At 48.3% G+C, this 19,029-nt stretch overlaps 1 protein-coding gene across 4 annotated transcripts in view; it reads right to left on the bottom strand.

Moving 5' to 3' along the window:
* Nucleotides 1–19,029, bottom strand: part of LOC142295845 (uncharacterized) — a 108,540-nt gene that overhangs the window by 60,895 nt on the left and 28,616 nt on the right. Inside the window, exons 2-3 of one of the 4 annotated variants that reach the window (XM_075338927.1) lie at nt 14,493–14,632; nt 5,795–6,492 (exon numbers count right to left, since the gene is read on the bottom strand). Coding sequence is in view for 2 of the 4 variants with exons in the window: in XM_075338926.1 (XP_075195041.1) it covers nt 14,493–14,600 (108 nt within the window). In the remaining 2 variants the exon portion in view is untranslated. Of the gene's footprint in view, nt 1–5,794; nt 6,493–14,492; nt 14,633–14,714; nt 14,766–19,029 lie in introns of those variants that run through there. The other 3 variants (XM_075338926.1, XM_075338925.1, XM_075338928.1) reach the window with 3 other exon arrangements.

Genomic DNA, 19,029 nt, shown 5'->3' with positions numbered 1-19,029 from the left:
GCTTAAGCTCGCCTTGTAGACGGGCATCACAGCTGACATCATGTAGCCACCCTGCTGGGCATGTACAGTGCACCGGAGTCCCCGCCCCACATTTTGTACTCTCCCTGCAACCTCCCAGCCACTGGTGTGGGGCCCATGAGCTGGGGAGGGGCCTGCCAGCAGCTGCCCGCTGTGTCACCGCCAGCATCGGGCCCCCTGCTCAGGTTCACAAGTTCAAATGTATCGGCATCACAGATGAGAGGGAGCGCTGTGCGGCTTCTCATCATTGGCCTGCTGTCTGTACTCTTTGACAGTTCAGTACAGCGGTGACGTCACTACTGTGCTGACATGGCAAGAGCACAGACAGCGGGCGAACAAGGAGCAGCGGCTGCAGAGCGAAGTGTGTGGGGGGGAAAACAGAGCGATGTGTGGGGGGAGATGCAGAGCGATGTGGGGGGAGGTGCAGAGCGATGTGGGGGGGAGGAGGTGCAGAGCAATGTGTGGGGGAGGAGGTGCAGAGCGATGAGTGTGTGGGTGCAGAACAATGTGTGGAGGGAGGTACAGAGTAATGTGGGGGTTGCAGAACCCTGTGTTGGGGGAGTGCAGAGTGATATGTGGGGGAGGTGCAGAGTGATGTGTGGGGGAGGAGGTGCAGAGCGATGAGTGTGTGGGTGCAGAGCAATGTGTGGGGGGAGGTACAGAGTAATGTGGGGGGTACAGAGCAATGTGTGGGGGGAGGTACAGAGTAATGTGGGGGGTGCAGAGCCCTGTGTTGGGGGAGTACAGAGTGATATGTGGGGGAGGTGCAGAGTACTGTGGGGGTGAGGTGCAGAGCCCTGTGTTGGGGGGGTGCAGATCGCCATGTGGAGGACTGCAGAGCGATGTATGGGGGAGGCAGGTCGCTATGTGGGGCCTGCAGAGCCCTATATATGTGGTGGGGTCTGCAGAGCCCTATATATGTGTTGGGGCCAGCAGAGCCCTATATATGTGGTCGGGCTGCAGAGCTCTATATATGTGGTGGGGCCTGCAGAGCTCTATATATGTGGTGGGGCCTGCAGAGCTCTATATATGTGGTGGGGCCTGCAGGGCACTATATATGTGGTGGGGCCTGCAGGGCACTATATATGTGGTGGGGCCTGCAGGGCACTATATATGTGGTGGGGCCTGCAGGGCCCTAAATCTGGTGGGGCCTGCAGGGCCATATATATATGTGGTGGGGTCAGCAGAGCCCTATATATGTGGTGGGGTCAGCAGAGCCCTATATATGTGGTGGGGTCAGCAGAGCTCTATATATGTGGTGGGGCCTGCAGAGCTCTATATATGTGGTGGGGCCTGCAGGGCACTATATATGTGGTGGGGCCTGCAGGGCACTATATATGTGGTGGGGCCTGCAGGGCACTATATATGTGGTGGGGCCTGCAGGGCCCTAAATCTGGTGGGGCCTGCAGGGCCATATATATATGTGGTGGGGTCAGCAGAGCCCTATATATGTGGTGGGGTCAGCAGAGCTCTATATATGTGGTGGGGCCTGCAGGGCACTATATATGTGGTGGGGCCTGCAGAGCCCTATATATGTGGTAGGGTCTGCAGAGCCCTATCTATGTGTTGGGGTCAGCAGAGCCCTATATATGTGGTCGGGCTGCAGAGCCCTATATATGTGGTCGGGCCTGCAGAGCCCTATCTATGTCTTGGGGTCAGCAGAGCCCTATATATGTGGTCGGGCTGCAGAGCTCTATATATGTGGTGGGGCCTGCAGAGCCCTATATATGTGGTGGGGCCTGCAGAGCCCTATCTTTGTGGTGGGGTCTGCAGAGCTCTATATATGTGGTGGGGCCTGCAGGGCACTATATATGTGGTGGGGCCTGCAGAGCCCTATATATGTGGTGGGGCCTGCAGAGCTCTATATATGTGGTGGGGCCTGCAGGGCACTATATATGTGGTGGGGCCTGCAGAGCCCTATATATGTGGTGGGGCCTGCAGAGCCCTATATATGTGGTGGGGTCTGCAGAGCCCTATCTATGTGTTGGGGTCAGCAGAGCCCTATATATGTGGTTGGGCTGCAAAGCTCTATATATGTGGTGGGGCCTGCAGAGCTCTATATATGTGGTGGGGCCTGCAGGGCACTATATATGTGGTGGGGCCTGCAGGGCACTATATATGTGGTGGGGCCTGCAGAGCTCTATATATGTGGTGGGGCCTGCAGGGCACTATATATGTGGTGGGGCCTGCAGGGCACTATATATGTGGTGGGGCCTGCAGGGCAATATATATGTGGTGGGGCCTGCAGGGCACTATATATGTAGTGGGGCCTGCAGGGCCCTAAATATGTTGGGGCCTGCAGGGCTCTATATATGTGGTGGGGTCAGCAGAGCCCTATATATGTGGTGGGGTCAGCAGAGCCCTATATATGTGGTGGGGTCAGCAGAGCTCTATATATGTGGTGGGGCCTGCAGAGCTCTATATATGTGGTGGGGCCTGCAGGGCACTATATATGTGGTGGGGCCTGCAGAGCCCTATATATGTGGTGGGGCCTGCAGAGCTCTATATATGTGGTGGGGTCTGCAGAGCCCTATGTATGTGTTGGGGTCATCAGAGCCCTATATATGTGGTCGGGCTGCAGAGCTCTATATATGTGGTGGGGCCTGCAGAGCTCTATATATGTGGTGGGGCCTGCAGAGCTCTATATATGTGGTGGGGCCTGCAGAGCCCTATATATGTGGTGGGGTCAGCAGAGCCCTATATATGTGGTCGGGCTGCAGAGCCCTATATATGTGGTGGGGCCTGCAGAGCCCTATATATGTGGTCGGGCCTGCAGAGCCCTATCTATGTCTTGGGGTCATCAGAGCCCTATATATGTGGTCGGGCTGCAGAGCTCTATATATGTGGTGGGGCCTGCAGAGCTCTATATATGTGGTGGGGCCTGCAGAGCCCTATATATGTGGTGGGGTCAGCAGAGCTCTATATATGTGGTCGGGCCTGCAGAGCCCTATATCTGTGCTGTGGTCTGCAGAGCCCTATATATGTGGTTTGGTCTGCAGAGCCCTATATATGTGGTGGGGCCTGCAGAGCCCTATATCTGTGCTGGGGTCTGCAGAGCCCTGTATATGTGGTGGGGTCTGCAGAGCCCTATATCTGTGCTGGGGTCTGCAGAGCCCGATATATGTGGTGGGGTCAGCAGAGCCCTATATATGTGGTGGGGTCAGCAGAGCCCTATATCTGTGATGGGGCTGCAGAGCTCTATATCTGTGCTGAGGTCTGCAGAGCCCTACACTACAGTTCAAAAGTTTGGCGTCACCCAGACAATTGTCTTTTCCATGAAAAATCCTACTGTTATTTATCAGATGAGTTGCATAATGGATAGAGAATATCAGACAGTGACGAGGTTAGAAATAATGATTTTTACGTGAAATAATAATTTTCTTTTCACACTTTGTTTTCAGCACAGATCGCTCCTTTGCACAATTCCAGCTTTGCAGACTTTGGCATTCTAGCTGGTAATTTGCGGGGGTAATCTGGAGATATTTCGCCCCATGCTTCCCCCCCCTCCACAAGTTGGATTGGCTTGATGGGCACTTTTTTGCACCATACGGTCAAGCTGCTCCCACAACAGCTCTATAGGGTTGAGGTCTGGTGACTGGGATCCTCCATTACAGATAGATAACAGCTGCCGGCTTCTTCCCTAAATAGATCATCCATAATTTGGAGGTGGCTTTGGGTCATTGTCCTGTTGTAGGATGAAATTGGCTCCAATCAAGCATTGTCCACAGGGTATGGCATGGCGTTGCAAAATGGAGTGATAGCCTTCCTTATTCAAAATCCCTTTTACTTTGTACAAATCTCCCACTTTACCAGCACAAAGCAACCCCAGACCATCACATTACCTCCACCATGCTTGACAGATGGCGTCAGGCAGTCTTCCACCATCTTTTCAGTTGTTCTGCGTCTCACAAATGTTCTTCTGTGTGATCTAAACACCTCAAACTTCGATTTCTTTGTCCATAACACTTTTTCCAATCTTCCTCTGTCCAATGTCTGTTCTTTTGCTCATATTAATCTTTTCCTTTTATTAGCCAGTCTTGGATATGGCTTTTTCTTTGCCACTCTGCCCTGAAGGCCGGCATCCCGGAGTCTCCTCTTCACTGTAGACGTTGACACTGGTGTTTTGCGGGTATGTAATGAAGCTGCCAGTTGAGGACCTGTGAGGTGTGAATTTCTCACACTAGAGACTCTAATGTACTTGTCTTGTTGCTCAGTTGTGCAGCGCGGCCTCCCACTTCTCTTTTTACTCTGGTTACAGCCTGTTTGTGCTCTCCTCTGAAGAGAGTAGTACACACCATTGTAGGAAATCTTCAGTTTCTTGGCAATTTCTCGCATGGAATATCCTTCATTTCTAAGAACAAGAATAGACTGTTGAGTTTCACATGAAAGTTCTCTTTTTCTGGCCATTTTGAGAGTTTAATAGAACCAACAAATGTAATGCTCCAGATTCTCAACTAGCTCAAAGGAAGGTCAGTTTTATAGCTTCTCTAATCAGCAAAACTGTTTTCAGCTGTGCTAACATACTGTGTTTACCACAAATAAGACCTAGCAGAGATTTTCAGCATTTTCAGAGCAAGGCTTAAATATAATGTTTTATGATAAAAACACATGATTTTAGGTACTACATTTTGTATATTTTTAATCAAGGAATAACAAAGATTAGAAAGTCTATGTACAGCAAATCAAATATACTTACAGAATTAAACTACAAAATATAAAAACACAGATATATGGCACACAGATGAATGGCAAATGGCAGTTATTTGAACTTTCTTTCCTTGGCTGATCTGTGATGTACAGCTTCTGGGTTGTCTCTCATCAAGCTCCAGCAATAGTCAGCTATCATATGCGAGTCCCACCGGCCTTCATACCATTCTTCCATTGTTGTAATGTCCTGATGAAAATGCTCCCCTTGTTCCTCGCTCACATCCCCAAGATTCTCTGGAAAACAGTCCAAATGGCTGTGGTAAATAGTGAAGCTTGATACTCGTTCTACATCCAAGATTTCGCAGACTCAATAGTGGCTCTTCCACAATCTCTTCATAGTTGTCTGCATTCTTATTCCCTAGAAAACTCTGCACCACATTACACAATGCATTCCAAGCTCTTTCTTCTGTCTCATTCATTGATGTGATAAAATTTGGGTCTCTCATAAGTGTTCTTATTTGAGGTCCATCAAATATTCCAGCCTTTTTCTTCTCTTCACTAAGACCAGGAAAAGTTGAACATATATAGTTAAAGCATTCTCCACTGTGATTGAGAGCTGTGAAGAACTGCTTCATCAATCCAAGTTTTATGTGCAAGGGAGGAAAGACAATGTTCTTCCTATCCACTAGAGGATCATGGATGACATTCTGATCGCCAGATGCCAAACTCTGTTGCTGAGGCCATTCAGTTTTCACCCAATGCTCTGCTGTAGCTCTGCTGTCCCAGTAGCACAGAAAACAAGGGTGTTTTGTGTACCCTCCTTGCAGACCCAAAAGAAAGTTAACCATTTTTAAATCAACACAAATTAACCACCCATAAGCATTATATTGTAACCTCTCTAGAACAATCTTGATGTTTTTATATTCTTCTTTAAGTTTTACAGAATGACCTATTGGTACAGAGCCATACTTATTTCCATTGTGTAACAGAACACATTTTAAACTTCTTTTGGAACTATCAATAAAAAGCCTCCAATTCCTTGAATCATATGCTGGAAGTCCCATAAAGAGAAGTAGCCCTTCAACATCAGCACAATAGACAAGCTGGCCATCTGAATGGAAGTACTTACGCAGTTCTGCTTCCCGGTCACGATAAAATGAGACACTTGTTCCGGGTTTCAACATTCGATTCTCTTGTAGTCTTGAAGCCAATAGTTCAGCAGACTCTTTTGGTAGATAAAGATCTCTAACCAGATCATTCAAAGCAGATTGAGTAAACAGAATTGGTTTGTCACAATCTTCATCACATGGCTGAAAAATATCTGGACTGTCTTCTTCATCAGTATAACAATGTGAGGAGAGATCTGTGTCAACGTTTTCTGGAAGCGCACTAAATTTTGGAACAGGTATGTCTTCACTATGGCCAACTGGTCGAATAGCTGAAGGGATACTCGGGTATTGCAAATATTGCTTGTTTTTCTTATTGAAACCTTTTACATCGACAAGGCAGAAATAGCAGTCTTCTAAATGATTGCTTGGTTCTGTCAAACCATAGGAACTCCAAACTGACGTTTAGCATTCTTCCCTTGAGACCGTGATCTCATGCTCTCAATACAGGTTTTGCACACTTTGTGAGGAGTCCAATGCTTGTCTTGGTCTCCAAGTTTTACTTTGAAGTATACAAAATACACCCTCTTAACAAAGTCAGTAATGTTGCGCCTCTGAGTCTTCACAGTAAAGTTTCCACAGATGTAACAAAAAATATTTGGATTATTTGAGCACTGTCTTCTGCGAGATGTAGAGGCCATTGTTAGATCAGCAAAACATCCTGCAGAGAAATACAAGATAAAAGTTGTTAGCTACCTGAGTTGTTAATTGAATTTCTGTCCCCCCACACCTTAGATATTGATTCACAAACAAAAAAAAAACAGAAAAACAGCAGGATAAATACAATAAATATCAAAATTCATTGAAAATTTCAATAAATAAAACAGTACCTGCACACGTCTGTTTGTTTACTTTCTTATCATAACAAATGGGAATTGTGCATGTTCAAAGAAAACAAAGATATTCTCACATTTATTGGGAGACTAAATGAAAACTAAATTTACCTTACTGAACCATATAAACCGGAACTTTTGATACACTATTTATATTTTTCATGGAATTCATGAAAATGGGATATATAACTACAGCGCAAAAACGTGATGTGATAGAGAAATTATAAGATCAGATTTGAATTCAGCACCCTCAAATTAGTCTAAAACTGTTCTTAAAGTCCATGCCAGAAAAATATATACATTTTGTTTTGTAGACCAGTGTGAAGTGTTCGTGCAGCTAAAAAAAGATACAGATACTGCAGGACACTTCATTATACACAGCGGGCACCACGTAATCATACTCCCCAGATGCCGAGCAGAGGACCTGCAGTGATCGCACACCCGCACACATCAGATCTCACACACACAATCAGATGTCACAAATACACACACCAGATCTCACACACAAACATCGGATCGCACACACAATCAGATCGCGCACACAATCAGATCGCACACACAATCAGATCGCACACACAATCAGATCGCGCACACAATCAGATCGCGCACACAATCAGATCGCGCACACAATCAGATCGCACACACAATCAGATCGCGCACACAATCAGATCGCGCACACAATCAGATCGCGCACACAATCAGATCGCGCACACAATCAGATCGCGCACACAATCAGATCGCGCACACAATCAGATCGCGCACACAATCAGATCGCACACACAATCAGATCGCACAATCAAATCGCACACAATCAGATCGCACATAATCAGATCGCACACATAATCAGATCGCACACATAATCAGATCGCACACATAATCAGATCGCGCACACACAAACATCAGATCACATGCAAACATCAAATCACACACACAAACATCGGATCGCACACATATCGGATCGCATAGATACTCACCACATCCAGCGACACCGATCTGTTCTCGCCGGCAGAATCCTGAAAGCGGAAGGACCTGCAGAACAGGACCTGCGGCCGGACACATGACTTCCTCCCATCATTACCTGCAGCCAGTTGCGCTGGATGTCATGTGTGCGTGCGTGTGTGTGCGATCTGCTGTGTGTTTGTGTGTGTGTGTCAGCCAGAAGCAGGGGAGGACGGCGAGCAGCACTCATCGGAGATCACAGGAGGATCTATAAGCCACGCAGACGTCCGGGTCTGGTGAGTATGAGCCTCCTGGGAAGTTGGGGGTCTGATTTTTTTGGGGGGTAAACTTACCCCCAAACCGTGTTTCTCCAAGAATAAGACCTCCTCCAAAAATAAGCCGTACTGCTTTTTTTGGGGGGGGGGCGGGGCGGCAAAAAAAAATATAAGACAGTGTCTTATTTTTGGAAAAACACGGTACTTGCACAAGGGTTTTCAATGGATTTCTAAACATGCATTAGCCTTCTAACACAGTTAGTAAACAGAATGTACCATTAGAACACTGGAGTGGTGGTTGTTGGAAATGGGCCTCTATACACTTATGTAGATATTGTATTAAAAAACAGACGTTTGCAGCTAGAATAGTCATTTACCACATTAACAATGTATAGAGGGGATTTCTGTGTAATTTAATGTTGGTGGTAAAATCATACTGCTGTAGAGCCAAGCTCCACTGCAGGAGCTTACCATTGTCGCCAGCCACCCGGTGCAGCCAGCTGAGAGGGTTGTTGTCTGTTACTATGTTGATGTTGCGTCCACATAGGTAGGGCTGCAGCTTCCGCAGGGTCCACACTATAGTGAGACACTCCTCCTCCACAGTGGCGTATGCCACTTCCTGGGGTAAGAGCTTGCGCCTGAGAAATACCACCGGTGCTCTTCCCCCTCCCCGTTTACCTGGCTGAGCACTGCATCCAGGCCAAATACACTGGCACCAGTCTGAACTATGAACCGTCCGTTGACGTCCGGGGCTCGGAGGATTGGAGAACTCGTGAGGGCAGCTTTCAACGCTCTGAAGGACCGCTCAGTCAGCTGTCCCAGGTGACTACGTGAGGTAGCTTCTTTTTGGTGAGGTCCGTCAATGGCTTAACAAGGGCAATATAGTTGTGAAGGACCTTCCTATACACTCCCTGACAGAAATTCTGTCGCTTATCCATGTTATGTAAATAAAAGCTTATAACCTGACTTTAAATTCATCCATTGGTTTTATAAATTACTCTTTTGAAAACTGAAACCCTCCCAAATTTGGTTTAGGTTATGAAAATAAAGTTGCTGCAAAGCTGAAATATTGATCATTTAATGAACACAGAAAGGTCAGATTTTGGCAAGACAAATGTTTTGTCGCTTTGTCATATAATGCATCCAATCCTAGTTTATATCCTCACCTGTACTCACTAAATGATCGGTTAATTAGTGGGTGTGTATAAAAAGAAACCCAGCACCCCAGACCTTCACTTGAACTGCAACTTGACCTCTGACAACATGCTAAAAATCGACCCTGCGACCAAAGCCTTGTTTATCAAGAGGGTTAGGGTTAGGATTAGGGTTATTTATAAATAATTTATAAAATCAGTGGATGAATTTTAAGTGGTTATCCGGCTTATTTTGCTTTTTTTTTTTATTATTTCACTATTGGGCTACATCGGGGCAGGTAAGCAGATAGTGACCACTTACCAGCCCTGCGGTCAGCCCCTCTCCCCAGGCAAGAGTGGTCATGTGACTGCTCCTACTGTGATTTTGCTACTTCCGGTCATTTCATGTCAACAGGGGCAGGACATTGTTAACATGCAAATCAGCCACTGCATGTTGCTGCCCTGCTGGGCAGGTACAATGCGATGAGTACCCGCCCCCTCCCTGTGCGCTTCTATCTGTGCCCTGTACAGTATGTGCTGGACAAACAGGGTTGCCCTCTCTGTCTAGGACACCATGAGCGCCGTTTGCCCGACAGTGTCCTTATCTCATGATGTTGTATGGTGCCCGGGCAACTGTGACACCCCTCCCCCGTGCGCTGTCTCTGTGATGAATGCTGCCTCCCATGCTCCTTGCTTCTGAATACATGAGCAAGGATGGTTGACCTTAGGGAGATCAACATCCACCACTGCGGAGACACCATCACGTGTTTCTCAACGCAGTGATTCTAGAGCAATGCCCCCTGGGAAATATTCAAAGCAAGAAGGTCTGTGGAGACACCATCACATGTTTCTCAACACTGGCAGCCTGCCAGCCTACTCCACACTGATGAGGGGCAAATACCCCGAAACGGCTGTCTGTGGATGGATACCATGTTTGGCATAGGTGGTCTCCTTGACTGGAGACTGCCCTTCCTGTGGTTGTTCCTTCCCGGTGAAAGACCTGGCTAGTTTCCTGCCAGCGTTGAGAAACATGTGATGGTGTCTCCGCAGGCCTTCTTGCTTTGCTTCTGAATACAGTCAGGAGCAGAGAGCAGGGATGTCACCTGACACCAGCGAACAGCAGCACTGAGCTCTGCATCGCTCGGCTGTAATGACGCTGCAATCATCACAGCACGGAAGAGAAGAGACAGCATGGGTGAGAGGGGGTGGGGGCAGAGAAGAGAGTGCACGGCTAACAGAGTGGGGGGAGCAGAGAACAAAGTGCACGGCTGACAGAGCCTGGGGGGATGGGGGCAGAGAACAATGTGCACGGCTGACAAATCGGGGGGGCAGAGAAGAGAATGCATGGCTGACAGTGCAGGGGGGGCAGAGACAAGAGTTCATGGGTGACACAGAGCGGGGGGGGGGCAGAGACGAGAGTTCATGGGTGAGAGACAGGGGAGTGCTTGGGGGGCAGAGGAGACAGCGCAGGGGGAGAGAAGAGAGTGCATGAGGGGGGATTATATATAATATATTATATAACTCTAGGTGTGTGTGTGAGTATATGTGTATATATCCTATACACTCACATTAGGGGCTATATATAATTTTCATTACATAGTATTCATTTATCTGTCAGGTGCTGGGGCAGAATACTGACAGGGAATGAGTGTGCAGAGGGCGGGCAGAAGGCGTGGCTGGACAGTGAGGCTGGGCGTTGCCAGCTCTGACTGTGAAGTTCGGCAGTCAAACATGTCATGTTTGGTTGAGCTGAATGTAAACAAAGAGCTGCAGAGAATAAAGTGAAAAATCAAGAGGAACAAAAGTTAGAAAACAAAAAAATAATGTAGGGATGTTTTATATGACAATACAGCACATATTAGCTTAATTTTTTTTTTGGCGTTTATGTCGGACAACTCCTTTAAAGTCAGGTTATAAGCTTTTATTTACATTTCATGGATAAGTGACAGAACTTCTGTCACGGAGTGTAGTACCCTGCCGTACCCAAGTAGGACATCACCTGCTTCTTTGACTTGGGGGTAAACCAGGAAGTGATGGCATCAACCTTCCCTGGTTCTGGTTTCAGAGTCCCGTCACCCACTCGGTGTCTGAAGTACTGTACCTCCGTCATGCCAATCTGACACTTCCCTGGCTTTATAGTCAGACCAGCCCTTTGGATCCGCCTGAGCACCTGCTCCAGGTACCCCAGGTGTTCCTCCTAAGTGGGACTAAAGATGGCAATGTCATACAAGTAAGCAACAGCAAACCCTCCTAGTCCCTCCAGCAGCTGGTCGACCGATTGCTGGAAAGTGGCAGGAGCATTTCTCATGCCAAAGGGCATGACAAGATACAGCCCGAATGGGGTGATGAAGGCGGACCTTTATTGTGCTTCCTTGGACATAGGAATCTGCCAGTACCCTCGACTCAGGTCCATAATTGTCAGGTATCAAGCCCCGGCTAAGCAATCCAGCAGCTCATCGAGGCGTGGCATTGGGTATGCATCGGGTGCTGTGATGGCATTTAGCCTCCTGTAGTCCATATAAAATCAGGTTGTCCAGTCCTTTTTTGGAACCAGAACTACCGGCGAGGCCCATGCACTTTTGGACCTCCAGATCACCACCTGGTGGGTGGCTAGCAAGTCTTCCCTGGGACATTCGTGAAGGTTGTCAGGTAGGGCAGGAATACCTCCTGCAGCTGGGACCTTTGGTCCATGGATAGCTGTGGGGTGAATGTAAGAGTCCATGCTGCCACAGGCGCTGCTCCGGCTTGGAGTTGACTGTGGGACCTCTGCAGCAGCACCCTCCTGGCTTTGGATTGCCTCTCCTTTATTAGAGCTTGGAGAATGGACTTGCTCTGCGTCCCATTGCAACAGTTCTTTAATGATGTCCTGCCTATTTTTGCCACTGGCATCAATCAGCCGCTTTCTGCAGAGTGCAGCAAGAACTTCCTTCTTCTGCTGGCTGTACCAGGCTTCGGTCACTGCATCCATCATTGCCAAATAAAAGATAGGATAGAAAAACAAGAGACAAGGGAGTGGAGTAACTGCTACAAGTACTGTATTGTTCCAGGTATAGTAAACACTGAGTTCGATCCTCAAAACCTTTGCATAGATTTTCCCTTCGGTTAATAAGTTGATTCAATGCTACATTGTCCACCATAGTCTATGAGCGGGTGGTATATTATAATAGGGGGTGCCCGGGAAAATTTAACAAAATCTGGGGTTTGTGGAAATCTTCTCCAGACACACTTGTGGAGGTTTGAGGGAGATTATGCGGATAATGGTGGTTCCCGTTAGATGTTGGGATATGAAACACTGTCCAATGGTATATTGAGGTATAATAATGCAATGTGGCTGTTGTTCTTTCTTTCTTCTTTTTTCTATTCCTCTTTCTATCTTGTTTTCAAAATATGTTCATGCTGATAGTCAGAGCTGTTCTTATGCTCAATATAAAATTAGATATATATGCAAATGATAAGAAGTATGGATAATAACATTGTTCTAGGTTAAGTGCTAAAGATATTATGGACTTTATATGACTGTTCATTGTTATATTCAAATATTACTATCTATATACTGAGCTATCTTTATATGGAAAATGTCAGTTGTACCATGTTTGAAATTGTTAATAAAACGAAGTTAAAAAAAACAAACCCTTTGCATAGAATCCTTGCAGGAATCCTGTAGTTTTTAGTGAAAGGGGTGATTGCTCAAACCAGATCACTAATGCTCTATATCCCATCGCTGACACGAATTTGTTATGAACATCCAGGTGGGAAGTCTCGCAAGATCCACCCGCTGTTCAGAAATTTGTCACAGACTGCTTTCTAGCACCCCTCCTGTCAACAGGTCACTTTTGGTACTGCCGGAAATAAGTAAATGAGGCTGCGGAGCTACTAATGCCAAATATTGAAGGTCTGCCAGCATGGGCAATGTATATATCACCGATTCCCGCTGATGGAATATAATACCTCGGTACCCTTACTGGTAGGACCCCAATAATTCTAAGCAAAAATAATTTCGTTGCCACCATCGAACCTTTTTACAGGTAGTCCGGACACCCGTTACAGATAGCAAATGGCTCTTCGGGTTCGGATTCGTAAATAGAGCAGGAGGAACAAAGCTATTACATTTTTTTTATATTTAATCCGAAAACAGGCAGTGTTAATAAAATATACAAGATGTTACAAAAGGGAACAATACAAATACAGTGTAGACAATTAAATAAAAGGGATAGACATGAAACTTACTAAACTCGTGCCATAGATGTGACGTCTAAATTTATGGAGGGAGGGTCTCCAGGCATAAAAAACGGGCAGCACCACTGCTTAAGTATGTCTTCCAGTACTGATGAAGTCCAAAAATGGGCTTCTGACTTTCATGATCCCATCTGTGACCTCATTTTACGATACCTTGTGGCCTGTGCCGAGGGGTTCAGAAAAGTTAGGTAATTCTAGTTTTTCGCATATCTCTGCCCATGGGCCACACAGGTGAGACATATTAGCATCATATCTTATATCTCGATTCTTCATTCGTATAGATACCAAACACAACACATCTAGGATGATTTTATTGGCCAATGCCCATTTGTCGGGATAGCAGCGATCGCCCAGCAAGGTAAGATGGTGATCTGCGTTCATCTCTTCACCGAGATTCCAACAATAGGCTTTTCATTTTTCTAGTATTAATGTGAGAACTAACAACTGGGTTCATAGCTTTTCCACCCAAAAGAACAGAAGCGATGTCTTTCTCTGTACATTTTCCCTCCACATGCTTCCATTCCCCTAGTCGTAAATACCACACTCTTAGGTGATCACATAAGGTTGTCAAAGCGAACTTCATCTCTGTGCTAGCTGATGGTGGGGGGGTGTAAGAGACCTTAGAGTTCTAACATGACATGTGCATGTAAAGCTCCAGCAATGCCCTGCTGTTTGATTGGCAGCACCTACAGAATATCTAATATGTGGGTGGGGTTTTTCTATCTATTTCCGCCCCCGGCGACAGAGAGAGGAAGGCCAGGCTGGCAGACAGGGGCGGGAATAGGTAGAAAGACCTGACCCCCATATTCCCTTCTTATTGCACCTGTCAATCAAATAGCAGTGCATTGCTGGAACATTACTTGCACATATTTCTGAATTAAATCCTCCAATCTCAGAACAGAAGCTCTGCTCACATCCAGCCTCCAGCGCCAGTATAGCACTGCTCACTGATTGCCTTTAATGCTACGAGGTCTTTACAAAACGTAGTGGAAAGTGTCGCCTGCGCTCCAGACCGGTCTAGCCTGGAAAGGCAGCAACATCATCATTACCATCTAAGATGACACCAAAGAGAAGCAGCTGCAGACATCACATCAGGGGGAGGTAATGGACGGGGTGATCGGATATCACAGGATCATTTCTAAGCTGAGAATTCTGTACAATTAGGAATTATGATATAAATGTCCAAAAGGCAGAAAAAGGCGATGACGACAAATAAGAGAACACGACATCTTCTGGTCCGCTCACCTCTCCTGTAAGCTGGAAAAGGATTTCTAGTGTGAGATTCAGTATTCGCTCTGCCGTCGATGTCCTGTCTTTCTCCATCATGGACGAGCCGCTCTGTACAATGCTCATATACAGCAGATGTGGACCTAATATTCTTTACCCTGAAAAGGAGACGTAGAAAGCAAGAGCCTCTGATTATCACCAGCAATATAGAAAAACGAGTCAGGGGACGTTCAAACCTACATGGTTTACACTGCATCCGTGCAGAGAGCATTGGAGACAGCGCCATCATGTGGAGGGGGTGAGCAGAGATCATGTAGGTCACAACCAGACAAGATCCTGCAGCCAATCATGTGGGGCGTGGCAGTGATGTCTGTGACGTCACCGAGGAAGACAATGACGAGCAGCAGTGAACTACAAAGGAGCGGAAAAGCTGTGTCCACTGCCAGAAGGTTTATCATCACGGAGCAGAACGCTCCAGGACATAACTGCCTATATATACATACATACACACATTTTATATATATATATATATATATATATATATATATATATATATATATATATATATATATATAAAAAAATCACAGATTGGGAAAGATTAAACAAAGATATCCAGGGATAGCACATAGGTTACATCCCAGTGGAGGCAGATCACACACAGGTAGTGATGAGCGAGTGTATTCGTTACTATTCTCGTGGTATTCAGGTTTTTTGTTACATTGTATGTAATGGTGTATTCGCATCGCTATATTCGGATGTTCCGCCCAGCAGTTTTGACGCCTGATTTGCAGCCAATAAATATTCTGGGCTTCTTAACCAATCACAGTAATGCTGTAGCCTTCTTGGTTGTGGCGTTACTGTGATTGGCTGGCTGCTCAGTGTTAGAGGGTCTATAGAAGACCTTCTGCCACCATTTGGCGCAAATTGTAGCCAAAGCCAGTGTTGTATCAGCGTAGGGATAGAGCAATTGGCTGCTAGGGATTGTGTAGGCTTCTTAACACAAAAAGCCCTTTTCAGGGCTGCTTGCAGCATACGTCAGTGTAGCATTCAGAGGGACAAATTTTTGAGCAGAGACAGTGTTTAAGGCCCTGTGCAGATGTGAAGCCCCGCCGGTGCTGTGTCGGTGCATACCTTCAGGGACTCCACGTAGCTGGTGCTGGTCACAGGTAGGAAATCTTCGGTTTTGATCGTGACGCCACTCTCAGTTTTGCGGTCAGTGGGGACCGCCACTGCAGGTTAGGGGACGCCTGGGGCTGATGGTGTGTGCAGTTAGTTGGAATAGCCTCCTGAGAGTGAGGCAAGCCCCAGGGCCCGGTGTAGGTTTGTAGTACCACAAGGCGCAGAATAACTCCACACAGGCAGAATTGTCTTTCAAGGGCTTTACTCACATTTGATGGCAGGGTGAGTAGCCCGGGCGTAGCTGAGATGAACCACATGGGAACCAGGTATCCTTCAGGCTGACTTTATGAGGGTGACTACTGACTCGCCTTCCTTAGCCCTTGGTGGTTTGGGGTGACCCCGACTTTTAGTCCCTATGGGGGTCGCCCAGGGAAGATGCTGCAGCCTCTCTCCCCCTTTTGTTTGCCGTTTGCTTGTTCCCCGGACCAGGCCACTCCAGCTTCTTGCCTCCTGTGACCTATGGGCCCTCACTGCGGTTACGTGGCTGCGGCTTTTGTGGTGTTGTGGTGTGGGCTTTGAGAGCCCCACACCGGCAGGTTTAGCAGAAGAAAGCTGGATCTATCTTCGCTTCGGGATCTGCCGCCCGGTTGGGCCTGGTGCTCTCTAGCAGTCTCCTTACTTCCCACTCCGTGCTTTCTCTCTAGCTGAAGCTGGCTTTCAGGCAGCACTCCTAGTTGACCGTTCTCCCCCGTCAGTAGCCACTGCGCGGGCGCTGTTAGACAGCATCAACCCCACAGGTCTGCTCCTCACTGAGCCCTCTGGAGTTCTCCTCTAACTGACTCACTGCTCCTCCTCTCCTGTTCTTGCCTACGCCACCTAGCAACCAGCCCCTGAACACACCCCCAGCTGGGAATTGAAAGTTAACTCCTTCTGGCTACTCAAGGGTCCCCTCTGGTGATGTGGGAGGCCTGGTCACTATGCGCCTGTGTACCACACCCCAGTCAGCCTTCTGGATTACCTGTATCGTACTGTCCCCAGCATGGGTGCAGTACTCAGTGGTGCCTGACCAGGTCAGGGGCGCCACATTCCCCCTTAGTTATCACCAGCACGTCCTCGGGCTGCAAGACAACATTTTAAAATGCATAAAACATTAAAACATGTAAAACATTTAAAAGCACCAGGTACCATACATCACCACCCTCCACCCACAAGTCCGTTAACCCACCCAAAACCCTCTCACGTTGGCCGCGGCTTCAGCCACTTCTGGCAGGATGTAGAGGCGGCTTTCATGGGCTGGTGGTCTTCAGGGTATACCTGGCCTGGTGGATCCGCGCCTTCAGCCTCTTCTGGCAGGATGCAGAGGCGGCCTCCACAGTTGGTGCTGACCAGGTACCCTCTTTGTGGTGGTGAGCCAAGGCCCCATAAACAGGCGTGCTCTCTGGTTGCAGGTGAGCCAAGGCCCTATATACGGACGGGCTCCTCCTGGTTGCAGACGAGCCAAGCCCCTAAACAGGCTGACTCTGGTGGCGGTGGTGCCCTTTGGTGTAACTATTTACACTGCGAGAGTTTGTGGCTATAGCCAGTTCATAGCCTTAAGGTTTATGGTTTTCTCACAATAGTTTTTGTGGGCACATGCTTAAACTTGAGAACGTTGCAAAACAAAACTTTTCAAAACTTTAACTTCTGTACTTCTTTCTTTACTTTACTTTACTCCTCTTTACCAGGGCTTGAGCCTGTATGGCGGTGGCACCTGCTGCTTTCCTGCTCTTTATCGTCGTCTGTGGTCGTTTCATCTGTAGGTTCTTTTTCTCTGCTTTGTCTTCCTTCTCTTTCTGTAGGACTTTGTGTTACGTCCAGGGCATACAATCCTCTTTCACCTTGGTGCATAGTAAACTGGACTGAATCTCCCATCTTTAGATTTCTGCCAGGGTGTCCTCTAGGCAGATGAGCTCTGACGTCTCTCCGATTGACAAATATCCCTTCTTTGATACCAGGTGCTACAATGAATCCGTATCCACTTCTCAGATTAAAATCCTCCACTACTCCTCTGAAAAGGGGTCCTCTGGCCTGGGCTTTGGACCTTCTCAGGGCTCGTTTTTCTTGCAGGTCTCTGACGGTGACTTCTCTCTGCTCTGGGGATGACGGTGCAGGGGATAGTTGCGTTCTGTTGCGGTGTGTCTTACGGGCTGGATTCTGTAGGGTGCAGCTCACAAATTCCCAGGTAAGGCTTTTGGGCAGTTCTTCTTCTGCAGATGGTGTCAGGTCTTCCTCATCCCAGCGAGAATAGGGCAGCATCTCTGGCTCTGGGTATGGCTCTGGAGTCAGCCTCTCAGCTTCCTGGCCTCCTCCCCCCCTTAGTTCTTCCTGGCACTCCTTGGGTAGCAGTGCTGGGGATGGACTTCTTTCTGCCGGCCCAGGTGGGGAACTCTTTGCCGTGGTTGCTGCAGGAGCTGTCGGGATACTCTTTGGGGTGTGCGGAGGGAGCATGTACCGCTCCACCATCTCCCGTGGGAACTTAGCTTCCAGGTCGGCTTTTAGCTGCCAGTATGCGGAGTCCTCACCTACCAGGGATTGCCTAGCAGGGACTTCCTGAACCTGGGGAGCCTTGTCTGCTCTGGCCTTGCGGGCCGGGGTAAATGGTACGTCAGCCTTGTCTTGGCGGGCCGCGCCTGGCATGGCGGCGGCCTGGTCTTGGCGGGCCGCGCCTGGCATGGCGGCGGCCTGGTCTTGGCGGGCCGAGCAGGGCATCGCTGCGGCGGCCTGGGCTTGGCGGGCCGCACCTGGCATGGCTGCGGCCTGGTTCAGCGTCGCCGCGCCGGGCGCCTCTTCAGGGACCGCGGACGTGGCCGTAGGGGTCGGGGCACTTGCGCTAGCCGGGGCATCACTCGACTCACCCATCGTTGGCAGCATCGGGGTCTGAGTTGTCACCGTCCGATCTGGCACTCGGTGCGCGGCTCTCTCTTCGTAGGCCCGAACCGCCGCGGTCATCCATAGGAACTCCTCGCGTCCCTCTCTGATCAGCCTTCCGACCCTGGCTTCCAGTTGATCGCAGAACTCGGCGAGCTCCCGACACCACCAGGCAGCGGAGCCTGGCTCTGAGTCTCTGCTCTCAGACGCCATCTTCATTAGCAAGCTGCTGGCTTCTCTTCTGCTCCGCCGTCTCTGGACGCTTCCACTCTCCTTGCTGGCAAGCTCAGAACTCTGCAGGGGATCTCTGGGTAGCCACACCTCTTCGTGGGCGGGAACTTCTTCCAGCGCGGGCTGCTGTTGTTTTTCAGCGCGCTTTTCATGGTGGCAATATGGCGGCGCTTCCAATTTTTCAAGCGGACCGCCCAGGCACATGGTCACCTGTCTGAACAGGTCTAGTCCTTATCCTGTTCGTGACGCCAGATGTGAAGCCCCGCCGGTGCTGTGTCGGTGCATACCTTCAGGGACT

The sequence above is a fragment of the Anomaloglossus baeobatrachus genome, chromosome 3 (assembly GCF_048569485.1).
Source record: "Anomaloglossus baeobatrachus isolate aAnoBae1 chromosome 3, aAnoBae1.hap1, whole genome shotgun sequence".
Taxonomy (NCBI): Eukaryota; Metazoa; Chordata; class Amphibia; order Anura; family Aromobatidae; genus Anomaloglossus; species Anomaloglossus baeobatrachus.
The sequence above is the reverse complement of the archived record's forward strand: the minus strand, read 5'-3'. Positions and strand labels throughout refer to the sequence as shown.